The sequence below is a fragment of the Bicyclus anynana genome, chromosome 21, assembly GCF_947172395.1.
Source record: "Bicyclus anynana chromosome 21, ilBicAnyn1.1, whole genome shotgun sequence".
NCBI classification, from domain to species: Eukaryota; Metazoa; Arthropoda; class Insecta; order Lepidoptera; family Nymphalidae; genus Bicyclus; species Bicyclus anynana.
In genome coordinates, this window is record NC_069103.1 from 3,407,092 (window position 1) to 3,434,579 (window position 27,488).

Here is a 27,488-nt window from a genome sequence, read left to right on the forward strand (position 1 = left end):
TATGGATATCAAATGAAAGGGTTTGCTGTTAGGAATACTTACTTAAAGCAGGACTTAAATCCACTATTTGTATTTTTTGTGAGTTATTTACTGTCTAGGTAGGTTCTTACTTACCAATTTATATTTTACGATCTCTGTGGCGCACATGGTCATGCTATGGTTTTTAAACGATGGATACTGGCTCAGATCCAATTATTTATTTTAATATTGTCCAAATTGGCTCAAGTCTACCAACCTGACAAAGACATACGTCTTAGGATAGATATACCTTCAATTACACTCATCCCGTCATCACCTTATGTCAGCCACTAACGATCAAGTAAGCTCACACGCCTGCCAGCTCTAACGGCTTGACAGCCGCTAAAACTGATCGCGTGTTGGTCGCGATGTGCATGACATCAAGTAGATCGCCGATAACCAACACACGATCAGTTTTATTAAACGTCAAGCCTTTAGAGCTGCAGGTATGTGAACTTACTTGATAGTCAGTGGCTGAAGGGCTCACCTTTAAGCGCGAGTCTCCTGTCACGCTGGCCCAAAGCTTGATGTGCAGACTTCACACATAGAGAAAATTCTTAGGTATGCAGGTTTCACGATGTTTATCCCCCCCTAAACTATTCAACCCCTAAAGTGGTGAAATAGGGTTTGAAAGTTTACATTGATATCCACACGGACGAAGTCGCGGGTGACCGGTAGTGCATAATAAGCGTTGTGAAATAAAAAATATTTGCCATCTCAAGTAAAAGACATACTCTCCTCATGAACATTAAAGGTTTTCTGATGCCATTAGGTCTATCGATCTAATACAGGATGTTTCCTGAATAACCTCTGAAGATACTTATTCTATGAGCCATTTGTATGTTTTAACTAGACTAACGTTCAACAATCCATTTTTATAACAATTATTTATTTCAAGTCGGTAAAAAAAATAAACAAAGATGTAAATTTGTCAACCAGTAAAATTTATATTAGTAAAATAATATAGATAAATGTTTTCTTCAACGAATTGATTGTCGTAAACAAGTCATTATTACATACATTTGCTTAAATAAGTCACCTACGTAGACATACGTATTATATTGAATTTGTTGTGATGATTGAGTCAACACAAATATGAGATTGGTTTATCTTATTTCGTTTTATTCATATTCTTGAAATGGAATTCAGGATGTGTCTCTACACCCTTAAAGAAACTGAAATCGCAGATGCGCCCGTCCACCCCACGGTCTAGTGCTGATAATTCTTGCATTTCATTTTTGCTTAGCTCGAAGTCCCACAGAGAAATGTTCTGGAAAATACAAAGCATTTAATTAGCGTAATATGATCATCATATCAGCCGATGGACGTCCACTGCAGGACATAGGCCTTTTGGAGGGACTTCCAAACATCACGATACTGAGGCACCTGCATCCAGCGACTCGCTTGGTGTCGTCAGTCCAGCGTCCAGCAGTGGCAGCGCCGCAAATAAGATCCTTTAAATCCCAGTAACACCGAAAGTAACGATCGCAGATATCCTACAAAATTGCTTTACTATTATCAAACTCCTTTAAATACAATTAAAAAAAACTGTCTTCATTCCTATAGTCTCTCACTAACTCAGGAAGTCGGTTTGGTTTTGAGTATTTGATCGAATAAACGCTTTGGTTTGCAGACGTCAGCACAGCATAAACGCGTTGGTAAATTATCTAGAGTAATACAAGAGAAAACACTATGCTTTCTCCTATTGCCTCACGACATAGACACTCCCGTCTACCAACAAACCGTCGCTTACCACCCAAAACATGTTTCAATAGTGAAAAAAATGGCCAAAACGTCTTCAAAAAATCACCATACCTGTTTTATTCTCGTAGGGTCCGTGCTTTTTGGAATGCAAGCTACTCCATGTTGCAGCAAGAATCTCAGAAGCACTTGCGCTGGCGTACGAGAGTGTGCCTTCGCGATGTTCACGACCGCGGGCAGCTCCAGGAGGCTAGGATAGTCTCGCCTGGTTGTGAGGAAAATATATTGCTAAGTACCTCAAATAGATTGCGAAAAGTTTTTATTAACGTTCATGGATATCTATATCTATACTTATAATAAATCTGTAGAGAGGTCAATTCTGTACATGAAACATATTTCCAAAATAACTATCAGGGGGTGATCAGTGATCGATACTGATGCCAAAAATGCAATCAGTAAAATTTTTGTCTGTCTGTCTCTCTGTCTGTCTGTCTGTATGTTCCTTATACAAACAAAAACTACTCGACGGATTTTAACGAAACTTGGTACAATTATTCTTCATACTCCTGGGCAGGTTATAGTACACTTTTCATTGCGCTACAATAAATAGGAGCAGAGCAGTGAAGGGAAATGTTGGGAAAATGGGAGAAGTTCACGCGGACGAAGTCGCGGGCGTCCGCTAGTCATACATAAATGTGCAAGCACAGAACACATATGTGCAAGTAAGCAAGAATATTTTGAGACACAACTATGAATAAAAAAACAGCTGGTTAGTAACAACTTTTGATAAACTACCCTCCTCCCAACTTGTATGAATAACGAGGTTCTTAAAAAATGATACAAACCAGCTGTTGTTTTTACTGTTGCATAATACAGTTCTACACCTTAACATCCACAATGTCCTACAAATTGCGTGGTACATTATCTCGTTCCGACGCTCAGAAATTTTCATTTCCTAGTAGTCCGAAAACTTTAAATTAAGAAAAAGAGCGACTGCCGAGTTTCTTGTAAACTATTCTCACCGGAATCTGCCTTACAAACTAATGGTAGATTCACTAAGCACTGACAGACTAGAATATAGAAATGCTTGTACAAAAGCCCAGGTAGTATTTACTAGAAATAAATGATATTTTAATACCCTGTTTTAGTTGCCAGCATATCTACTAGTCCCTTGGAGCCCAGAGGAGAGTATGCCACGATCGGAATCCCAAGCCGGTTGGCAGCTGCGATCAGTTCTTTCTGCTGGAACAACACGTGGACCTCCACTTGTAAACACTCCGGTTTCCCAATAGCGCTCAATCTGTTCAGTTGCTCCTCGCTCATATTTGACACTCCAACATGGCGGGCTCGACCAGATTCCTTTATTTTGAGCATTTCCTGAAAAATATGTCAGTGCTAGAACATAGAATTAGGACAAAATTGCTGCAGTTATACAAGTTTATACAAGTTTTTTGACGGCCTCCGTGGCGCAGTGGTATGCGCGGTAGATTTACAAGACGGAGTTCCTGGGTTCGATCCCCGGCTGGGCAGATTGAGACTTTCTTAATTTGTCCAGGTCTGGCTGATGGGAGGCTTCGGCCGTAGCTAGTTACCATCCTACCGGCAAAGACGTACCGCCAAGCGATTTAGCGTTCCGGTACGATGCCGTGTAGAAACCGAAAGGGTTGTGGATTTTCGTGCTTCTCCTAACAAGTTAGCCCGCTTCCATCTTAGACTGCATCATCACTTACCATCAGGTTAGATTGTAGTCAAGGGCTAGCTTGTAAAATAATGAAAAAAAAGGAGAGAGTCGCCCTTAGAGAGTCCGCGCATTTCTTTTTTCTTCTGCCTTCGGGCCCCATCAGGCGATGCTTTTTAGCTCGATCAAAACCGCGCTAAGGACACAATCAGATAAAAAATAAGTTGGACAGGTAAAGTTTCAACTAGGCACTAAGTAAGTTCCCGCAAGTAAAAATATTTCTTTAAATGGCTTGTCAAAAGTTAATAACGACGGTTATTGTAAGAAAAGGTAACAAAAATGTCTACTTGGTACCTCATTTGGATCTTGTCTTGAGTTCCTTTAGTATTTTGACTATAGATACGACTGGGTACCTTCATGGAGGTACGTACGCATTCATGCAATTCACATTTCTCTTCATGTCACATCCCAATTTTGAAAGTGTTTGTTTTAAGAAATACATTGCCTGCGGTTGGGAACTCTCCTCTCCCTATGTTTGACTTACATTCTGTTTACATTATTTAAAGTAGGTTATATTAAACTTTAAAAGGAAATCTTGCTGTTGAAAGTAAGATCTTGTTGTCGTCTGTAAATGTAAGTAAAGTTTGCAATGAAGATTATGTTTTACTTGTCCGAAATCAGTCAGGTATTACATTTTCAAACCAACTTCGCCTATACCACATATTTTATTTGGAGGTCTAGTGATCGCTTCAATAGTAGGATAAAACATGCTTTCTGACGGGTTTTCTATTTTTACGAATGTTTTACTGATTTTTGTAGATAACATGGAACACGTCTCTGAACTATATTGCTTATACACTCGAAGTACAACAACAGTGTCTTGCTTAGAGTTTCTATTATAAGGTTTCCTTAGTTTAAATTTGTTCGTTAAATTGAAGAACTTCCGTTGAAAAACTGCAGGCTTTTCTTCTATAGGAAATCGTGGTCTCAAATTTAAACTAAAATTACTTTCAGATGTTGGAATTTGTGAATTTGATATTTGTAAACCGCATGAAAATATGTCAAACTCTTGCTTAGAATTGGGATTGTATGGACTGTCAATCTGGGTATTACATACAGAAGAGTTCTTAGTGGGCCTTGATGTTTTTGAGTTTTGCAAAGTTTCTCCCTGGTTTTCATTTATCCTGAAGCAGCAAAAAAGATTTGAGAGAGTAAATTTTTTTTCTCTTTTCTTTTGCTGCGGTATGTTTTCCAGAGGTTTTTGCAATGAACTTTTTGAATTTTGGTCTAGCGATTTTGCTTTAACTCTTCTTTCACAACAATCGTCATTTTTCTGGTTTATGTCGATACTGTAACTAGATTGGTCATGTATTGCAGATATTGGATTGGCTGGTTGAACATTTTTATTTAAGTCATTGTATAATTGTAGCGAATATGGTTTCGACGTTGATATTTTCTGCTGTGAATTCATAGCAATATACTGCATTGTTGTGGGTATTACGTTACAATAGTAGGTTTGCAGTTCGTTATTTTTATTAAAAGTTCGTACATCATCCATTCTATTCTTGGACCCTTTGCCTCGTCTTGTATATTCAACATCACGGACACTTCTCGTTATTTTTGATGGCCTTGTACTACGATTTTTGTTTTTACAACACCCACAGCAGAATACATACTTGCAAAAACCGCAAAATTTAGCGCAGCATCCTTTTCGTCTTCGAGATGGAGCTCCGGATGTCATTCGACTATATTCACATCCTCTACATACACTGGTTGCCTGTCTTAAAACGGTTGTCGTTGTTACCATGGCTATTTATCCCAAATTTTTCAAGTTGATCTAGAATATACTAGAATGTATTCACCCAAAAATATACATTATGAGAGTTTTGTAATTTCTGTTACTTTTTACTCTATTTTATGTTTCTCGTATAAAATATATAATTATGATTACCAAAGGACATCATGGTTAATTTTGATTGAAATATTCGACATTGACATTGAATGGTGGATGCTTTGTCAATACGTCAAAGCTTTATTTTTCTGCTACAATCCTGCTAGAGTTTAATTGGGAGCGAAAGGTACAAGTTTATGTGAGGAAAAGTTCGTTAGCCACTTTGGTTAGAGATATTATAATTTATAAGCTCTTTTAATGTTATAGCAGTTAAAATTTTTGGGTATATTTTAGGATTTTTGTTTTGGTTAGTGTTTCTCTGTAAGTATATAAGACTCATAAGCGAAGCATCTAAATCGAGAGAAAGAGGTGAGATATTAGGTCGCAGTTCAATACTTTCGTAGGAATCTGCTGTATTGTGTCTATTATATGGCACATTATTATCTTCCACTTGATCATCTCCACCTGTACAACATGGACATAATAACTTGGGCATTATTTTAGAACACATCTTTAACTTAAATTTTGGTATTGTTGTTATTGATGTTTGTAAGTTAGCTTGTGTAGGTGTCGATTGATCGATGACTGCTTCTATTTTTTCTAGTGGCGTTTCATTAGAAGCATTTGAAATGATGTTATCAAACTGTGATAAATAATCATTGCTGCTGATTTTCGCTGTCAATATTGGGGATCGATAAATCTTTGTCCATGAAAATTTGTCACGTTTTGTTATATGTTCGCTTTTAACGTTTGAGCTGGTCTTATCTTTGTTGGATGCTGTAGTTTTTGCAGGATGATTAGGGTAACTACATGCCTTGTATATAGCATCAGTGTGATATCCACGACTTTGGACTTTCCTTTTTTGCGTTTTGTCTTCAACTTTCGAAATTTCATTTTTTAGGAAAGACACACCCATGATTGTTGGTTTCAGTTTTGGTCTTTAATAAGCAGTAAATTTTATTAATAATATTTCTATAATTTGAATTGGTTTCACATCATTAACTTGATTTAGTCCACAGATTAGTAATCACAGACAGAGTATCTACATTTTTGGTCTGTATTTAAAAAATCAAAAATAATTTCTGTAAGTAAATGCCATAGATTTCCGCCCTACACCAAAGAGGATATTTTGAAAAATATTTTCAATATTTTGAATCAAGAGTATAATAAATAGAAACAAATAGAGACTGTGGGGTTTAGAAAGAGTACTCGGAATATATCTATGAACGGAAGATAAACAACAAACAAAAAAATATGAAGAAGAAGAAATACTTTCGATCGGAGGGCGTAGGTTCGAATCCGGTCTGGGGCATGCACCTCCAACATTTCAGTTATGTGCATTTTAAGAAATTAAATATCACGCGTCTCAAACGGTGAAGGAAAATCTTCGTGAGGGAACCTGCATACCTGAGAATTTTCTTAATTCTCTACGTGTGTGAAGTCTGCCAATCCACATTGTACCAGCGTTGTAACCCCTCTCTTTTTGAGAGGAGACTCGTGCTCAATAGTGAGCCAAATGTGGTTTGATTTAATGATGATGATTAAATGTTGTAGTAGGTAGTAAGAACTAACTTTCCACACTGCGACAAGATCTGTTGAATAGTCCACCTTCATACTTCCATCGGGGTTCGTGGGATGCAGGTCCCCCGGCACGTGTTCGAAGCCGAACGGTACATGTATCAGGTACAGGTCGATGTAGTCTAAGGCAAGGTCGCGGAGTGACGCCTCGAAGTACTGTTCCACTAACTCAGCCTTATTGCCTGGAAACATACAAATTCTTTAAATAAACTTTTTTAGTCACTCAACCGTGCCTCAAGTTCAACTCAACTCAACTCAAGAGCCGTGATAGCCCAGTGGATATGACCTGAGCCTCAGATTCCGGAGGGCGTAGGTTCGAATCCTGTCCGGGGCATGCACCTCCAACTTTTCAGTTGTGTGCATTTTAAGAAATTAAATATCACGATTCACGTGTCTCAAACGGTGAAGGTGAGGAAACCTGCACACCAAATAATTTTCTTAATTCTCTGCGTGTGTAAAGTCTGCCAATCCGCATTGGGCCGTGCGTGGTGGATTACACCCTCTCATTCTGAGAGAAGACTCGAGCTCAGCAGTGAGCGGAATATAGGTTGATAATGATGATAATGATGAGTAGATACTCGATACCTTGAGCATAGCTGATACCTTGCCTAGTTCATTACGTATATAAACAATTTGTAAGTGCATGGATGCTAAGTAAATAAATATCTCAAATATCTCAAATATTATATTACCTACCTACTGGTTTTATGATTGTCTTAACTAGCGGACGCCCGCGACTTCGTCCGCGTGAAACTCGATGTAAACTTTCAACTACCCCTATCCTACCCCTACCCCTTGAAAATTTTTAAATAAAAAAATGGTTGTTGTGTCTCACACGACATAAATAGGTATAGTGTGTCGCAGACTTTTTTGTAGATATTTATAAGATCTACAATTGATTACAAAATTTTATGGTTCCTTTTTTTTTAGTTTAGGCAGCGTACGCAATATAAGTAACTTTTCTGGTTGATTTTTTTACACCTTGTGTACGAAAAATGCAAATATCTTACGGAACCCTATTTTTTTCCAAAATAAAATTTAGCCTGTGTTACTTGTGGATAATGTAGCTTTCGAAGGGTGAAAGAATTTTCAAAATCAGTCCAGTAGTTTTTAAGCCTATTCACTACATACAAACATACAAACAAAGTTTTCCTATTTATAATAATATTAGTATAGATGAAATTAGTCTCGTCATTGAAACTTGGCCTGAAGTTGTGAACAGACAGCCTTGCAAATGCAAACAATTGATTTGATTTCCGGATTTTGTCGGCTGGTAAAATTGCTTGCTTGTGTAAAAAGTTTGGTCACGTGTACCATTTGCTATATAAATAGTAGTTAGTATGATAGCAATAAAAAACAAGGTTAGGTCTTAAGGTCAAGCTACTTTGTCGAATTAACGACGGCCTCCGTGGCGCAGTGGTATGCGCGGTGAATTTACAAGACGGAGGTCCTTGGTTCGATCCCCGGCTGGGCAGATTGAGGTTTTATTAATTGGTCCAGGTCTGGCTGGTGGTAGGCTTTGGCCGTGGCTAGTTACCACCCTACCGGCAAAGACGTACCGCCAAGCGATTTAGCGTTCCGGTACTATGTCGTGTAGAAACCAAAAGGGGTGTGGATTTTTATTCTCCTCCTCACAAGTTAGCTCGGTTCCATCATCACTTACCATCAGGTGAGATTGTAATCAAGGGTTAACTTGTAAAGAATAAAAAAAAAATCAATCTTCGCAATCGCAGTAACGCAAGTTACGTATGTTATTTTATACTATAGACATGTTACGTGCCTACAAAATCACCGCAAAAAATAATCTGAATTTAGCGACTTCTTTGAGTGTACACATATGTATAATTTTGTGTTTACTTATATTATAAAATAAAGGGGAATGCCCATCCCAGACCCAGGCTTACCCTAACCACCCAGCAGTTTACTTATATGCAAAAAATCTGAATAATACTACTTTCATAATGAAATCATTATTTAATCAAATAAATAAATTAATTAAACTAAAAAACCCGACTGCATAAAATATAAAAAACTGAAAAGGAAAAAAACAAGCTCAGTCCAGAAGTGTAGAAAGAAATTAGAAAACAGTCGGGACCTATTAAATAATGTAGAAGAAAATCATTGTATCCAATATCTAAGGTCCACAGACAGAAATTCTGTGAAACGGGATACTGCGGGATTTATGTAAACAGAATTTCACGTGGATCAATTTCAGAGTGTCTGATAGTATATACGTACCTGCCTACTACATAAAAAGAAAAGCTAAGTACGCAGTTTAGAAAAAGAAATAAAAACACCTCACCATAGTAGTATAGTAATAAAATTTGACTTCACCCATCCAAAAAGTGTCTAAAGCGCACAGCACACTGCGCGTCTTCTACCACGCAGTCTTAAGTATGTCGGTGACGCGAACACAAGATTTCCCCCCCAAAAAAGTGCTCAACGTGGGTAAAGAAGTGTTCACTTTAATTGGTATAAAAATCGTAACAGCACGGCACGGTTTAAACCATAGAATTATGAATCGTAAATCTATGGTTTAAACGGTGTAGTTTAATTTTGCTTCCAACCATAACATAATGGCATATTTTATTTACTTTGTCCAATCTAAAGTATTTTTACGCAATATGACCATTCTGTTAATTTTCGGATAGTGTACCTAATATTGGTACCTTTGCCCACTTTGACTATTTAGGAACTGCGAAGACGTCGTGTCGCTATTGATTGTGTTGCCAGTGGTCTAAGACGCGTGCCACGCAATGATAATTTTATACTATAGATCAGTTACGTATAGGCATACCTGGTGGTGGCAGTTTAGTGACGACAAACAACTCCTTCCTCTTGGCGGGATCTCCTCCGATCCACCGGTTGAGCGCGCGCCCGAGAGCATCCTCGTTCTCGTAAGCGCGAGCTGAGTCGAAGTGCCGGTAGCCAGCCTCTAGTGCTGCCTCCACTGCTTTCTCTAGGACATCCCCTGGAGCCTGTACATGAAAAGGATGTAGGAGTCAAATCGATTTTTTTTTAATTTCAAGTAGGCTTAGATTACAGCCATTTTTGAGACGTCAGGTTACCTTTCTAAGTTTACTAGCTGATACCCGCGATATGGTTTCCACATTTATTTTCCAAATAACAGCCAAATTCAGTCAGTAATTTTGCGTGAAGGAATTCGAAAATCTCGCAGGAACCATTTCTTTCAGGAAAACTTATGTGGTAATCTATTTTCAATACAAATTTCAGGTACCTAAATTGGTTAAATAATCGCGGCGTTACAGAGTAACAATCTCGGGAAACCATTAATTATTCGGGGCAAAGAGTAGTCTATGTGTTAATCCATGATATTATCTATGTTCGAATTGAGAATTTTAATTTTCAGTCATATCGGTTTGGTAGTTGCGGCGTTAAAGAGTAACAAACACCCATAAAATCTTTCGCCTTTAAGACATTAGTAAGATGTCACAGCCAGATTTAGGTTCTGGCTATGCGGCTGCACCTAGTTTCTAGCCTAGAATTAGATGTAGTCATTTACTCTTGCTTAAATCTAGTAGATATGTCCGCTTAGAACTGATTTTTATGGGCCAGATTATGGAGATCTAAGGGGCGGACGAAAACGCGCCTTGGTCGGAGAAGATACACGATATAAAATTCGAGACTAATTCATATACTAAACCCACCAATATACTCAAAAACACGAAGGTATCCTTCCTTTATATATCTGCGATCACAAGTACCTTAATTTGAAAATATCTTTGGCTCCCTTACTATAATATATGGACCCTGTTTGCTATTAGCATTCGGGACATTGACTATCATAGATTTACGAGTCGGTACAAGTACCTATAATTCTATGATGATTATAATGATATTTCATAAAAGAGGATACACTAGAATAGAGTAATAGAGAAAATAAATGATCCTTGCTAGTGACTGAGTCAATGACAGTGTACTAAAAATATCCGCATTTTTTTTATAATAGAGACAATTGTATCAGTAAACAAAATTACTAAACAATGTTTTAATAGGTAAACTAAAATGGGGTGTGAGGTAGAGAGTTTTCTTGGCGGCCGAATTTTTGGCTTTTGTATAAAATATGTCGTCCCCGAACAATTGCTGCGAAAACATAAACAGCACTAGTAGGAAATGGTCCCAGGGGAGTGTGTGCTTTGCTTCCACATCCAGGGGACTCTCGCCCTTCAGTGGGGACCATGACACAAGCGAAACATACTCCTACTGCAGCGGCAAATGCTCATGTTGCTCCGACAGCAAATACGTTTCGTCACATTGCGAGCGACCCTGCGTCATCGCGGATTCAGCTACAAAACTCAACAAATCCAAGTGGAGAAATTTCAAAAACTACGTAAAAAAACACATGAAGATGAGGAAAATAAAATGTGAGAGGTTCAAAAAACCCAAAAAGGAAATCGTAGAGTGTTCTAATAAAAACGATGTTGAAATGAATCAGTGCTGTCCAAAGGTAGTAGAATCTTGTCGTTCAGTTTGTAAAATAAAGCCTTAATTAAAAAAACCTCGTTTCCGTAAGTATATGTAAGTAAATAGCAGTCCACGTGATATTCAGTTTATTAGTACCTACTTATCTCAATCCATTGGTTCAATCCATCCTATAACGTTGGGGGAACGAAAACGATGGATATTTTCGCCGGCCCAGGATAACTAGGTAGATATACCCACGTATAACAGTACCTAAGTACTCGTTAAGGAGATGTTATTATAAATACGGATCTGGCGAAATAATTATTTAACCAGATCCGTATTTATACCTACATCATATTATCATATTTGGCTAAAAAAAAATAAAAGTATGTTTCTAGAAGAGAAAATATTTTTATCACTCTTCTAGGGCAAAATGTTCGCCGCGAAATTTAGCGAAAGTAACATTTGATGCTGTACCTATTATTTTGTATGTAGCTTTGATTATTCTATATAATCAAAGGTAACAAGCTTAACAAACAAGAAAACGATCAAAAGCCTTCAAAAACTTCGGGCTGTATGGTCAACAATTTTAGCTTTTTCCCGTTGTGGACAAATTAAAAATGTCGTTAAACGTTGTAGCAAACATTTATTTGATAAAGTAGGTAATGATTAATTATTATTAAAGTAGAATTATCAAGTTTTTTTAGATATAAGTAAATTGCCGGATGGTTAGGGTAGGCCTGTGCAGGGGATAGGTATTCCCCTCAGACCAATTATAGAAGGACCTGCATCGCACTCATAGTCACGAACAAAATTGTCTGTCATTTTCTGAGGAAAACGAGCTTAGATTTTGTGTATATCTCATACTAAACTAGAATTTTTTGCCCGTTTTTTACACAATTCAATTACACATAAAGGTATTTTTACGGAGCTCTATAACCGACGAACACGATCACACCTATTTAACATCGATTCTATAGAGACAGTTAAAATCGCATTAGATCGTTGATCATATAGGTACTTTGACAGAAAAGTAACATCTAGCGAGGCAGGTCCTATACAATAATTGGTCTGAGGTATTCCCTCAGCCAAATCTGTGCAGGAGTTTTGGCGTAAAAGATTAACAAACGTGAGGTAGTAGATACGATAGGTTAGTATAATTAATTTGTATTGTACTAGCGTTTGAAAACATCTTTTATTCATGAAGGTTACGGTAGTTAGGTATTTATACCTATTATCTCCGTAACATCGAGATACAAGTCAATCGCTATGTACTTACTTATTTATAAAGTATGAGTTGGCACATACCTAGTAGTTAAACTATTTTTCTAATTATAATCAAGATTTTCAGAATTTTTGCCTCTGTATTGCAAAGGGATTAAAAAGTTACTTTCAAAGATTTTATGCTATTAGATATGTCACTAACGCTTCGAAACAGGCGAACAAAGGTGGCCAATATTGTTCTAATTTCATTCAGTCGCATATAATAACAACGAAAGATATTTAAACAAATAATACCTAAATATTGACTCTCTACCTACCGACTCGTAAATCTATATGTTGTCTACAATGTCGAGTTGTGTGTTCAGGAAGTGTAAAAAACTAAAAAGTAATTAATATTTATAATGTAAGTAAACAATAGGGATGATGACAATTTTTTAAATTATATATAAATTAAGAGTATACTAATAGCAAAGCAATTTTGTTAAAAGTAACAGGGTATCTGCGATCATTACTTTCGGAGCTACAGGGATTTAAAGGGTCAGATTTGCGGCGCTGCCGCGGATCTCTGAAAAACGCCCCATACAAAATGGCACGATTTAGTGACGTCGTTGGCTCGCTGATCGTTAGGTTTGTATGGGCGTTCAAACAAAATTACTTTGTAATTTGTGCGTTTATGTTTATAGTTCATTTATGGAAAAATGTCACATTTAATGAAAGGAAGCTAAAACTGTATGAATTTTCATCTAATTACGATAAAAAAAGTAATAGATTTTGAAATTTTATAATCTTATTTGTTTTGCAAATATCCAGGCAATCTTTGCTTTTTATGTATAAATTAGTTAACATTGACCTTATTTACTCGAATGTATCATAAAAATCAATATATTCAAACCTAGTCATCATCCCCATTGTGCATGTGCGCGCTCAATGGAGTAGCTAAATTCGGATCACTTTTTGCGGGGGTTTTGTAGACACGTAACATCTGTATTATACATATAATAAACGTTGGTTAATTTTAACCAACGATTGTAGGTATGCTGTATAATCTTTAAAATTAAAATCAAATCTGTTCTTAGCAATATCAGCGAAATCATGAACAGGTACCTACCTAACCGCACTTAGTTAAACGAGATATGTACCTACATGATAACTTTTGACTGGACACAATGCAATTTACTTAAGTAAACGCTGATTACCGACCTAAGTAGGTAACCTAGGGTTTTCACGTGAACTAAATACACAGAACATGAATACTTAGATCGTTTAAGCTAATAATAAATAGTTAAGGTAATAATATAATATAGGTTGTATGTTAATCCATTCAATAAACAATCATCGTCATCTGTATAATATAATTTCAATGTCCTTTGGCAATAGCGTTGCTAACCGTACTATAATATATGGTATTGTACTGTATTTTAGGTATGCGTACGTTGAAAAAATATATAGTACGCAAAAATACTATATTTTCAACGTTGATAACTAACAAACAAACTTTTCATTTTAAATCTATATGATTCGACAGATGCAATAGCGATTAGCGTTCCAACATTAAACAATAAAATAAAAAAAAAATAGTATTTGGTTTTCAAAAATATAAAAATCAGATGTGATAAAGCAATTGACACGCTTATTCAAGACAAATAAATCATTAAAAATACACCATGAGTAGGTAAATAATTAATATTATTTTTTTTAAAAGTAAATATTGATTTTTGCTTATTCCATATGATACTATTATTTTTAAGCGTAAGTACTATATTTTTTTATAAAAGTAGTACGAATTTAGATCACTTTTTGCGGTGATTTTAGGCACTTAACACATCTATAGTATAAAACATTTTTGGTAATAGTTAATTGAATAACCATCGATGTATAAATTAGATTGTAAATACCGTTCAAAATTAATGTGTTACTATTTTTTGTTATATATTTCACAAAAATATATTAAGTAGGTATTTGTGTCCCTACCTATATTTGTTTTTATAAAGAAACCTACAGTTTGTCTCGAAAATCGTGATAACCCTACGCGAGACCTCGTTGCTGAGTGGTTATTACATAGGTTCATTGAAGTTGAACAGGTAGGTTATCTACTTAGCGTTTATGTTTATGTTTGCGATTTTAGATAACAGTTATTAAAGTTATTAAAGGTAGTTTTGTATTACTTATGTAATAAGAAACCGGTTTAAAAACAGATAACTCGGGTTTTTAATTAAGGATTAGGTAAACAATCGGAAAAGTCAATTAGATAGACAAACGCCGTGAAGTCACACGATTGCCTCCTCACCTAAGTAAATGCAAGACGGAATCACGGACAATTAATTTTTCTACCTACTTGTTTTTTTAAGGGCTTGTGAGTTTTCTCACGAGTTCATTTATTTACTTACCCATGTAAGTAATATTAATTGCCATAATTACCGAAAATTTCCATTTTCAACCGACTTCAAAAAAAGGAAGAGTTTCTCAATTCAGCGCGTATTGTGAGATTGTTGCATTTACCATTAAATACTACCTTTTCCATAAGCATATACCTATTATATTTTTACAGTCTGAAAAATACTATTTTTCCCTACAGAAAAATGTTGACAAAGTTATCTCAGGATACAGAATTCTATTCTATACGGGTGTACGAGTACTATACTATATAGATACATATAGACTTACAGAGTTATTGTTTGTGGTATTGTAGAGGGTAATCTCTGGGTCCACCGAACTGATTTTTAAAACTCTTTTACCACTAGATCTAGACAGCCACGTTATTTGTGAGTGTATTAGATAAGAAAGATTTTATAATAGAGACTAGCTGACGCCGCACGGTTTTACCTGCGTGGTTCCCGTTCCCCGTTACGGGAATAATATATAGCCTATCTCGATATCGATAAATGGGTTATCTAACACTGAAAGAATTTTTCAAATCGGACCAGTAGTTCCTGAGATTAGCGCGTTCCAAACAAACAAACAAACTCTTCAGCTTTATAATATTAGTATAGATATGTCACTAACGCGTCAAAACTGTGGCGAACAAAAGCAGCTAATTGACCCCATTTTATTAAGTCCTTTCATTTCATAAACAATGAAAGTTATTTAAATAAATAATACCTAAATATACATATACAATGTCGAGCTGTCTATTTAGGAACTTTACAAACTGTATATACATAAAATATTAAATAATTGTATAATGGTATTAAACACAAAATTGTGCATGTGTGGAGTATTAGCTACGTACTCAACTGAGCGCACTGCGGCTCACTTTTTGCGGTGATTTTGCAGGCACATAACATGTCTGTAGTATAAAAATCGTTGGCTATATTTTAATCACGTATTTTACGGGAACGGGAACTAAGCGGGTGAAACCGCGGGATGTCGGCTAGTTTTATATATTTTCGTATATTATTTTTCATGTTCGCATGTCTATTGACAGTAGGGTTGCCAAATTTTTTTCAAGAAAAATATAGTATTTTTCGGATTTAGCTATAAAAAATATAGTACGCGGAAGTAAAATACAGTAGGTATTTTATGGAATAAGCAAAAATCGATATTTATTTTTAAAAAACTATATTTATTTCTGAAAATATAATAAATAAATTTTTCAAAACCAAAAGAGTTTTGGTTTTCAAAAATTTTTGGTTTTAAATCAATATGGTAAACAAGTTCGGATAGACTAAACGCATTTGTCAAAAACTCATGTTTATAAAGCTCTAAGTGGAAATTTTATTCGTTAGATTTCAGTATTGAAAATATAGTATTTTTGCGTACTATATACCTATTTCTTCAAGAGTATATAGTACGCAGACCCGAAACATAGTACAATACTTTATAATATAATATTATATAATATTTTAATACGGTTGGCAACCCTAATTGACGGTAAGACATTGTACTTAATGCATAATCAATATAACGAGAAGATATTATCAATTGTTTCGCGCAAATAAACTTTTAATACTGATTTAAGATGATACAAATATTTACCTGCCAAGTTCCAAATCCTATGCGCGGCATACGATCTCCACCTTCCAACTCGAAGTATTTCGGTACCGACATATTTATATGTTTACGAATTATTGAGCTTTTAATTTAATTAATCAAACGCAGCACTATGTTTCTTTTGAACAACGCAGACTGGTTTGAAAGGTTCGACCAACTACCGGCGCGTTGTACAATGTACTACGAACGAAGTACAAGTATGCTGCCAGCAATAATACCGTTAGCTTTAACTTCGCAATACAACCTTGATATAAAGGCTTAAGTTTAACTTTCAACCTTATAAACCACGTAAGAGGGTATAATCTTAATGATTCACGATTATTTACTGTTTCAATTACATAGGTAATCCGAATAAGATAAATGTCGCAGTTTGTTGATAAAATAATTGTTATCGCCGTTTAAAAATATTGCCATTGCAGAAATACTTTGCGACACAATCGGCACAGTATAAATATATATTTTATTTCGGATACCTAACTTATCAGTTACGAGTAAGTACGTACCTATCAGAATGTCAACAACCTTGAACTTATATGGGAACGAGAACCATTGATTTTAAGTTTATTCATTAATAGCGAACGCATGCGACTTAGTCCGCGTGGAATTCAGTTTACCAAAAATCCCGCGGGAACCATAGATTTTTCCAAGATGAAAAGTAGCCTAGGTATGTTGTTAATACAAAGTAAAATCTATTTCTATTCCAAATTTCAGCTAAATCGTACACACACTTACACATAAACTTTTGCCTTTATATTAATAGTGTTAATGTGTTTATTTTCTTAAATTTCTTGTAAAATGTAAGTTAATTAACATAAATCATCGTGTGGCAAGTTGGCAATAAGAAAATGTGCAACCTAATAACGCCATCTATCGACATATCGTAATAAATACAACACGAATCATTGCGAGTCCTAACTCACGCTATTGAAGTTTTTAACGATGCCACGCTATATATACAGCGAATTGACATAGTCTCTCGGGATCATCTCCCTCGAGGTAAGCCAGTCTAGCCAAGCTGGTCTAAATTGGCGATCAATCAGATGAGACTCTCACAGGTCTAAATATATAAATCAAGGTACTTATACCTACAACGATGCACGTCGAAACGGCGGAGTAACATGTATGGTTACTTGTGACCATACATATTTAACACCTCGAGGCGAGGGTGGAGCAGATAATGCTGACTTGATCCCTTTTGTAAACAATGAATACAATTAATTGATTTATTTTGCTAATTTTCACAATAACCCAATGAAAGAGCGCGATAACACTAGTCAGACAACAAAATAAAAAAAAATAAAAAATTTAGCCGACTTCCAAGCAAAAACTAATATCGTATCTATGTGCTACCTTCTGATCAGTTTAAAGGCTAAAAATACTTCATATTTAATGGGTCTTTTTAGCCCTTTGAGTAACTATCTACTATCCCCGTATTCTTGCGTATTGCCGATACCGATGCCGATTGTGATCACCGGCTACAAAGCGAGTGTCAAATCAAAGGCTACAGGCATAGCATATGACACTCACAAATGCGTGGCTTTCTAATGGTAAAAAAATTTTCAAAATCGGCTTAGAAGATCAATAGATTACCCCTACAACACCACAAACAATACCTCTTTTAAAATATTAGTCCATAGATATAGATTTTTTTTCAATCCAACGACAGCGATAAAGTAAGTTGATAAAACACGAGACCTCTTCGAGTTGAGCCTGACTCTTTTACCGCGGAGTTATTGAGATTTAAGTAATACAATCGCTTGGCGGTACGTCTTTGCCGGTAGGGTGGTAACTAGCCAAGGCTGAAGCCTCGGCCAATGATCGAACCCAGGACCTCCTCATGCCAAACCATTGCGCCACCGATGCCGTCAAATATATTTGTATAGATTTTCAGCTCAACGATAGCGTTAGATTAGGCTGATAAAACAGGAAACCTCTTCGTTTTGAGCCCGGCCTTAACCGCGGTTAAGGTAATTAACCACAACAGAGACATCTACTGTACTTATAGTTAAACTACAATACGGGTTTAAACATTCAAGTGCCTTTATTTGGTTCTCAAACCGGACCGTAAGCACTTGAAGGTAACAAAGAGGATTGTAAGCCAATAATTGTTACGGTTGGACAACAAAGGCAGTGGAGATTGTCACAATAAGATAACAATAAATAACTGACGATTGCAGATGTTTGCAGTAAACACGGACGACTACTCCGGTAGGTAATTTATTTAAGCTAAGCAGTGAAATCCCACTGGATATAACAACCTCTGCCTTCAGAGGGCGTATGGTCCAATCCGGTCCAAGGCACCTCCAATTTTTCAGTTAAGTATTTTAAAAATCCCGCGTTTCAAACGGTGAAGAAAAAATATCGTGTGGACACCTGCTCTGAGATTAATTTTCTTATTTTTGTTCGTATATGAAGTCTGCCAATAATGGGCCAGCGACCCAGTGGCCTATGGTGGACTATTTAATTTAGCCTCATTCTAAGAGGAGATTCGTGCTCGGAATTTGGCTTGTTAATAATGATGATCAAGTCTAGTCGCCAGTGGTGTAAGAAACCGCGGGGAGTCTATTAGTAATAAAGAGGTAAAGTTTGCGGTCTGTAGGGGTAATCTCTGGATCCACTAAACTCATTTAGGAAAATCTTTTACCACTACAAAGCCACGTTATTTGTGAGTGTCTACTAATATTTTATAGCTGAAGAGTTTGTTTGTTTGCTTGAACGCTTAATCTCAGGAACGTCCGATTTGAATTCCTTCAGTGTTAGATATCAAGGAAGGCTGTAGGCTAATTATCCCCGTATTTCTAAGGAAATGAGAACCACGCGGGTAAAACCGCGCGGCGGCAGCTAGTAGGTTATATTTTATCCCCGTATACTCTCACGGGAGCAGGAACTACGCGGGTGAAACCGCAGAGCCTCGGCTAGTATACAATATTTTACCAATAAGTGCGCTGTGAAGCGCGTCGTCGAATTTTTTTGTCAATGTTAACAATAACAATACGAGTTTGAAACGGACTGCAAATACCTACTTCCTGTTAATTTTAATAGACATTGATTCGAAGTCAAGGTTTCTCTTATGCAGCCGGGACGAAACGTACGACCTTGCAGCCGCTGTTCCTTCGCTTTACAGTTGTCAGTTACTAGGTACCTATGTTTTACTAGAAGATTACTGCAATTTATAAACTGTCTATACCTATGTGCAGAGTATTATTCAAATAATAGATATGTTCAGTAGTTTTTGAGAGATAAAGTAAAATTCAAACATACACATTTTTATCTTAGTTTAAATTTCCACCGGTTGTTCTATAGAAATTATTAGAAATGTTGACTTAATATGCAGTAGCCCATTTTCACTATCAGTGCTATCGGCATGATGTCATGCGCGTAGCGACCAACACACAATCAGTTTTATCGCCTGTCAAGCCGTTAGAGCGCTGCGGGCATGTAAGCTTACTTGATCGTCAGTGGCGACTTTGTTTAATACTATATGATAATGATAATAACATTATCATATAGTATAAAACAAAGTCGCTTTCTCTGTCCCTATGTCCCTATGTATGCTTAAATCTTTAAAACTGCGCAACGGATTTTGATGCGGTTTTTTTAATAACTAAAGTGAAGAAGAAGGTTAATGTATAACTAGGGACCCGCCCTGGCTTCGCACGTGTATTACATCACACTAATATTATAAAGGCAAAAGTTTGTGTGTAAATGTGTGTGTATGTTTGTTCCTTTTATACGCTGCGGCTACTGAAGCGATTTAGCTGAAATTTGGAATGGACATAGATTTCACTCTGGATTAACACACAGGCTACTTTTCATCCCGAAAAAATCCATGGTTTCCGTGGGATTTGTGAAAATCTGAATTCCACGCAGACGAAGTCGCGGGCGTCCACTAGTAAACTATTAAGGAAGGGAGCTACGGCACGACAAAATTAAGTAGATTATATTAAGTACCGACCACATGCTCATAATCGATGGCAAAAGTTAACAACATTTTAATTAGCAATCACAATTCAATATCACATTACGTTATTTATCATAATTCCCCAACAATAGGTAACACAATACAAATTGCAAATTAATTTTCCCACATACCCTTAAAGTAATAACATCCTTTTGTGTGCAAACAGTATCAGTTTCCCATTCAATTCTAAGCGAATGAATGAACCACTGTCACAACACTTGCGAACCAATTGGTCCGTGAAACCTCCGATAAGAATCACTAACTGTTAACAAATTAGGGCAGCCATACTCAAAGTGTGTTCCGCGGAACCCTGGGGTTAAGCGAAGCCCCTGTAGGGGTTCCGCGAGAGTTTAGAATAAAATAAACAAAACACCTCTCTCAGGTCGGATCTCAGTTTTACAAGTTGATAAAAAAAAGTTGTGGTCATGGTTTTTACGCGTCGAATCATGAATCAAAAAACAGTTTCATACCTCCCATTTTTGTTTCATTTTTTAATATCTTCTATTATTATACTTGTTATGTAGTAACTTACTAAGTGTGTAATAAGTAGTAACTGTTACATTGTACTTCAATTTTTTTTTCCGGGAATTTTTCCGGGATGAAAAGTAGCCTATGTGTTAATCTAGAGTAAAAACTATTTCTATTCCAAATTTCAGCCAAATCGCTTCAGTAGCCGCAGCGTAAAAGAGGAACAAACACACTTACACACAAACTTTCGCCTTTATAATATTAGTAGGATTAATAAAGAATACATTTACAAAAACAATTGTTTTATTGTTGTCAAGTATTTCGCCATCAAAGAGGGTTCCGTCACCAAAAAAGTTTGAGAACCGCTGAATTAGGGGATGCATTCCAACCCCATAAGGCGTGGCTTATTGCTACCCATCCCTCTATTGTGTAAGCTTTTATAAACCGTAGCATAATCTCAGTTTTACAAATTATAGTCATGGATCTGTCTCCAGTATCCGGTGCAAAGTGCGGTTCAGATTTTAGTATTGAGAGGATATTGAGTGATGATTCTAGTCGGGAACAAACTCCAAGTTGGTTGTGTTGCACGAGGTATCAGCCGCCGAGACTTCCACGTGTGTACATTTTTTTTATACTTAAATAATTGCATAAAAATAGGGTAACTAGTTCATCGTCATCAGTACCTAGTGGATTTACTAGTAGGCTAAGTAGGTTGGAGGGCGGCAAATTTGGCCCAAAAATCTTTCCCTTCTACAGAAATAAAAAAAACGTAACGATAATTTTAATATTTTAATCCTGGACGTCCTGTAAGCCCTGTGCAGTCCTACTAAACTATTAAAACTTACAATTTTATTGACCAATTTAACGTATTGATTCGATACCTATCGAATTTCAGAGATCAATAAGGGCTTCAACAATAATTCAATAGCCTACTGGCGGCAAATTTGTAAATCTGCCACTGGTCATCATCATCAATCTCTGGGATCTGCATGTACTTTCACTTTTGTACTGTGTGTTGTTTAATCCAAAATCTCCTGTGTATCTGAAGGAGAAATTTACGTTTCAGGGAGTGCAGTCTGAACTGAGACAGTGTCGATTACTAACTCTATGTTTACCCGTGCATAAGACGAAATTTTATAAACATTCTTTCGTTGTGCAAGCCGTTAAGTTATGGAATGCTCTCCCTTTAAATATACGGCAATCAAAGACACTGGTCATTTTTAAAAATGCCGTAAAGTCTCATTATCTGGTGCAGTAAAGACGATCTGTATATATTATTTCTTATCAATATAAGGTATTTATTAGTATATTTTGATATGTATTTTATTCAATATTGTTGGTATTTGTGTAATATTGTTTATGTATTAGGATGTAAATTATTTGTATGTATGTGTATTACTAATACTATGGTTATTTTTGTTTTACGCCACCTGCTGATGTCCTTAAGTTTTCCTAAACCGAAGGTTGCCTGGAAGAAATCGCTACTTAGCGATAAGGCCGCCTTTTGTATGCTGATCTCTTCCTAATTTGTTTTTTATTTCACTTGTTTTTGTCTTTGTGGTGTGCAAATAAAGTATATTTATCTTATCTTATCTTATCAATCAGCCGCGTCTACAGCATGACATAGGTAAACCTTTTGTAGGGACTTCCAAACATCACGATCCTGAGCCGCATGCATCCAGTGAATCCCTGCGACTCGCTTTACGTCGCATCGTCAGTCCACCTGGTGGGAGGTCGACCAACACTGCGCTTTCTAGGTCGCCATTGGGACCCCAACGTACATCGGTTCTGCGAACTATGTAATGAAGTGGCCAATGCCACTTCAGCTTCGCGACTAGTTGAGCTATGTCGGCGACTTTGGTTCTTCTGCGGATCTCCTCACTTCTGATTCGATCACGCAGAGATACTCCTAACATAGCTCATTCCATCGCCCGCTGTGTGACTCTGAGCCTTCTTATGAGGCCCATTGCCCATATAGTTAGCGACTAAGTTTTGGAACTAACTACTCTATCTACTCGGAAATAACTACTTTTAATTTATGTAGACAATCCTGGAATCCTGGCCGCATGCCGGGATGCCTCATTAGTGGTAGGAATGAAACTTTGTATCCTTACTGACCTTATGTTTTATGATAAATTATTTTATTGCTAGATGATACAATTAATCGTAGTCCGTAGGTAATGTTTATAATCGAATGAAATGTTTGTTACATTTGTTGAAAGTAGATGACGTAAGTAGGTATTATCATCATCATGTAGGATATAATGTCATCATCATCATCATATTTAACCCATATTCCGCTCGCTATTGAGCGCGAATCAGGATGAGAGGGGTTAGGCTAACCACTATAAACTATATAGTCACCACGCTGGCCCAATGCGGTTTGGCAAACTTCACCTACATTAAGATTACCGCCAAGCGATTTAGCGTTCCGGTACGATGTCGTGTAGAAACCGAAAGGAGTGTGAACTTTCATCCTCCTCCTAACAAGTTAAGTTAAGTTTCGATTCCATCTTAGATTTTATCATCACTTACCATCATATGAGATCAAGGGTTAAAGAATATAAGAAAATTCTCAGGACCTCGTGCTCACATAGGCTAACCAATGGACCAACGAGACTGTTGGACAATCATACAGTTACGTGAAATAGGATCCCTTGTATTGCGTAGGAGCACCGAACGCCTGCCGCGCGCGCCGCTCGGGCAGACACGCGCGGGTGCCGTTCTCGGGCGCGCAGGCGGCGGCGCTGGAGGCGGCGTACGCGCGCGCGCCCTACCTCGCGCCGCCCGCCCTGCGCGCGCTCGCTGCTGCGCTGCAACTGCGAGATGATCGGGTAAGACTAGGAGCACCGAACGCCTACCGCGCGCGCCGCTCGGGCAGACACGCGCGGCGCAGCAGCGCTGAAGATAGTCAATGATAGCCCAGTGGATGTGACCTCTGCCCCCGATTCCGGAGGGTGTGGGTTCGAATCCGATCCGGGCATGCACCTCCAACTTTGTGTGGATTTGAAGAAATTAAGTATCACGTAGGAAACCTGCATACCAGAGAATTTTCTTCATTCTCTGCGTGTGTGAAGTCTGCCAATCCGCATTGGGCCAGCATGGTGGACTATTGGCCTAACCCCTCTCATTCTGAGAGGAGACTCGAGCTCATCAGTGAGCGAATATGAGTTGATAACGACGAAGATAGTCCACTCTAGTAATAACTATAACTTGTACCGCGATTAAGGTCTTTGAAACGTTGTCGCCGACGAGATTAAAAGTAAACTTTTATTGTTCCATAATCTCCTGACGACCTACCTGAAACAGGTGTAATGATATATTTGGGTACATCTAAATGTGTTAAATTAATGCGAAAGGTTCGCTCTTCACGAAATATCGAAAACTGCTACTAAACTGAAAGTAATGGATACTTTATACTTCCACTAATAACTTATTTTGCGACAGGGCCGGATTAAGGATGTATTAGGGCGGACGAAGTCGCGGGCGTCCGCTAGTATAGTATCATAAATTGATAGGAAAATAATCTATACCTACTTATAATAAATCTGTAGAGAGATCAATTATGTAAGTGAAATATATTTCCAAAATAACTATCAGTGATTAGTGATTGATACTGATGCTGTCTGTCTGTCTGTCTGTATGTTTGTTATAGAAACAAAAACTACTCGACGGATTTTAACGAAACTTTTTACAATTATTCTTCATACTCCTTGGCAGGTTATAGTATACTTTCATCACGCTACGATCAATAGAAGCAGAACAATGAATGGAAATGTTGTGAAAACGGGAGAAGTTACTCCATTTTTACAGCGATACTACTGTAAGGGCTGGATTAAAGAGGTCTAAGGGCGGACGAAATCGCGAGCGTCCGCTAGTTAATAGTAATATTTTTTTTTCTTTACAGATTAAAATATGGTTCCAAAACAGAAGAGCGCGGGAAAGAAGAGAAAAGTCCGGATCTATTACCCCTCCTCGCGCCGTGTCTTTACCATCGACAGCTTCTCACACCTCTTCAAATTATCTATGGATGCCGATTAACGATCAATCTTTACAAACTCCATTGAACGTCAGACAAGGAAGCAATAGCTTCAGTGAACAAATGGCCAACAATTCGATAAGTGAAATCAATAGTTATGTAGAAAGTACAACCTCAAGCGAATCCAGTAGGCATCTTAGTCAGTCCTATAGAAGTTTGTCAGATGACTCGAATGGGAGTAGATCTGATTCCTCATTAGAGGTAGAGATAGTTGATTAAAATTAAAACAATCTAGTGGCGTAGCGTGCCTTGGAGGGGTCCTGTATCAAAATTAGTTGAGGGGCCCACATAAAGGGCAACATGTTTGTACCTACAAAAGAAACAAATATGCTTCCCTAAAATAAAACATGACAGCGACGCTTAAAATCAGGAGAAAAAAGAAATAGCTTTTTTTGACTTTTGTAATTTCTAAAGTGAATTGGCCACGTCTTTGGGTAATGACATAAAATTGTGCGTTGTTTAGTATGAAGGGGCCCATCTAACGATATACAACGTGTCCCAAAATTCAACGATAAGCGGGCGCCAAAAGATTGACCTGCTCATGAGCACTTAAGGAAAAATAATAAAAAAAATATACCTAAATTTTTTTTTTAGTTACAAAATAAATTTTAAAATTCTTTGAAAATTTACACCTTGTATGATATTTTGAACTACCGCAGCTACAATTTCTTAAATATGCTTAAGATTTTTTTTGTATCGGAACCTAAGTAGTACTACTATTCACCACAACTCTTAAAAACACCACAATGCCCGCAGTTTTTACACAAAAAAATATCAAAATATTTTTTTTAAAGATTTTTACTTTCAGTCTACTTTGACTCATGGTCTTGCAAAAAAAAGTATGAACACCGCTATGGCAAGTTATTTTCAAAGTTGACGCAACTAATCAAGATTTCAAAATAGTATAATACCCTAGGATAACTAGTCGCAAAAAAAAAATATGCGTACCATTTGTAAACAAGAACTAAATTTCTAAAATGTTTTTGCTCCTAGAAATCACTTTTACTTTATGCACAAAATGATGTGAGTCATACGTTGCAATTTCCTAGAATTTTAATGGAACGAACGATAACATTTAAAAATAAGAGAGAGAGAGAGAGAGAAAGATAGCGATAAGTATACGTTAGAGAGGGATAGACAGATGTTCTTTGTTGAATGACAATGATGCAGGTAAAGAAAATCCTGTTCCCAGCAAGTCAGTACGCTCTGCTCCTTTGTTTACTGCGCAACTTTCCGTATTCAATTGACGTGGCTCTCGTACTAACGACTTTTGGCTTTGCATTTTGGACTGGACTTAAGTGATCTGCAAACTGAACTGACCTGGCATTATTTTGGACTGTGCCTGTGTTTTGTGAATTGGACTTTTGGTGTATTTTGGACTGTTTAGCGTTATCATGCCGCAACCATACACGCCGATGGAATACGCTAACATGCATCTCATTTATGGAGAATGTCGGTGCAATGCTAACGCTGCTAGCAGATTGTATCGAGAAAGGTACCCAAACGCTCAAAGATATCCAGATTATCGGGTATTTATGAATGTGCATCAAGCGTTTTCGGAGGGTCGTTTGCCGTCAGCTAGAAGAAACGCTGGAAGACCTAGATCGGAATGCGATGAAGAAGTTCTCAATGAAATAAACATTGATTCAACTACCTCAGTGCGTGCCATAGAAGCAGCTACGGGAATCCCAAAAAGTTCAGCACATCGAATACTAAAACGTCATCGGCTACACCCATATCATTACAGACGTGTACAAACGTTACTATCACGGGACTATCCACTGCGGATCGCATTTTGCCGAGTGATGCTTCAAAAGCATCGGGAAGATCCTCAGTTCTTGGATAAAGTACTATGGTCGGATGAAACAACCTGCAAGAAAGATGGCTATTTAAATCTTCACAACCTACACAGCTGGAGCAATGAGAATCCGCACCTGATGAGAGAAGACAAATCCCAATATCAATTTAAGGTCAACTTATGGACGGGCATTTTAAATGGAAAAGTGATTGGGCCTTTTGAATTACAAGGAAACTTAGATGGGGACAGTTATTTGAACTTTTTACAAAATGATTTGCAAGAATTACTAGAAGACGTCCCCCTAAGCGACCTTCAAAATATGTGATATCAAAATGATGGTTGCCCAGCTCACTACGCTCGTCCTGTGAGACAATACCTAGACCACGAGTATCCGGGGCGTTGGATCGGGCGACTTGGTCCTATCCTATGGCCACCCCGATCACCCGACCTAAACCCCCTGGATTTCTTTTATTGGGGTTGTCTCAAAGACAGGATCTACGCAAAACCGATTACGACATTGGACGAGCTTCGGCAAAAAATCACTCAGGCTGCGGCACATATCAATGCTAGAAGATATGCGCGAAAAATAAAACGGTCGTTTTTAAGGCGATGTCGTGCCTGTATTAATGCCGGTGGAAAACAATTCGAACATTTACTTTAATGTTGTGTAATTAAAATAACAAACACATTTTTGGAACATAGTAAAATTTATTACTA

The 27,488-nt window shown here is 37.2% G+C and overlaps 2 protein-coding genes across 2 annotated transcripts; one reads left to right on the forward strand and one right to left on the reverse strand.

Moving 5' to 3' along the window:
* Positions 1 to 941: 941 nt before the first annotated feature.
* On the reverse strand, positions 942 to 16,689 carry LOC112047213 (aldo-keto reductase family 1 member A1). Its single transcript, XM_024084242.2, has 6 exons — positions 16,491 to 16,689; positions 9,664 to 9,844; positions 6,861 to 7,048; positions 2,858 to 3,096; positions 1,834 to 1,984; positions 942 to 1,288 (listed from the first exon to the last, which is right to left on the reverse strand). Exons 1-6 carry the CDS (start codon positions 16,560 to 16,562, stop codon positions 1,130 to 1,132), a joined length of 990 nt encoding a protein of 329 aa, XP_023940010.2. The 5' UTR covers positions 16,563 to 16,689; the 3' UTR covers positions 942 to 1,129.
* A 4,529-nt stretch (positions 16,690 to 21,218) lies between these two features.
* LOC112047193 (homeobox protein MSX-2-like) lies at positions 21,219 to 25,973 on the forward strand. The gene is made up of 3 exons (XM_052888192.1): positions 21,219 to 21,548; positions 23,605 to 23,768; positions 24,842 to 25,973. The coding sequence occupies exons 1-3, from the start codon at positions 21,413 to 21,415 to the stop codon at positions 25,190 to 25,192; spliced, it is 651 nt and encodes a 216-aa protein (XP_052744152.1). The 5' UTR covers positions 21,219 to 21,412; the 3' UTR covers positions 25,193 to 25,973.
* The last annotated feature ends 1,515 nt before the right edge of the window (positions 25,974 to 27,488 follow it).

Excerpts from the sequence above, each read along its gene's own strand:
- LOC112047213 (XM_024084242.2), bottom strand. The coding sequence starts at position 16,562 with ATGTCGGTACCGAAATACTTCGAGTTGGAAGGTGGAGATCGTATGCCG. Across the intron at positions 7,049-9,663 it reads CACTAAACTGCCACCACCAG|GCAATAAGGCTGAGTTAGTG; the intron begins GTATGCCTATAC and ends GTATGTTTCCAG. Across the intron at positions 1,289-1,833 it reads ACCCTACGAGAATAAAACAG|AACATTTCTCTGTGGGACTT; the intron begins GTATGGTGATTT and ends TGTATTTTCCAG.
- LOC112047193 (XM_052888192.1), top strand. The coding sequence starts at position 21,413 with ATGGATCTGTCTCCAGTATCCGGTGCAAAGTGCGGTTCAGATTTTAGT. Across the intron at positions 21,549-23,604 it reads TCAGCCGCCGAGACTTCCAC|GAGCACCGAACGCCTGCCGC; the intron begins GTGTGTACATTT and ends TGTATTGCGTAG. Across the intron at positions 23,769-24,841 it reads TGCAACTGCGAGATGATCGG|ATTAAAATATGGTTCCAAAA; the intron begins GTAAGACTAGGA and ends TTTTCTTTACAG.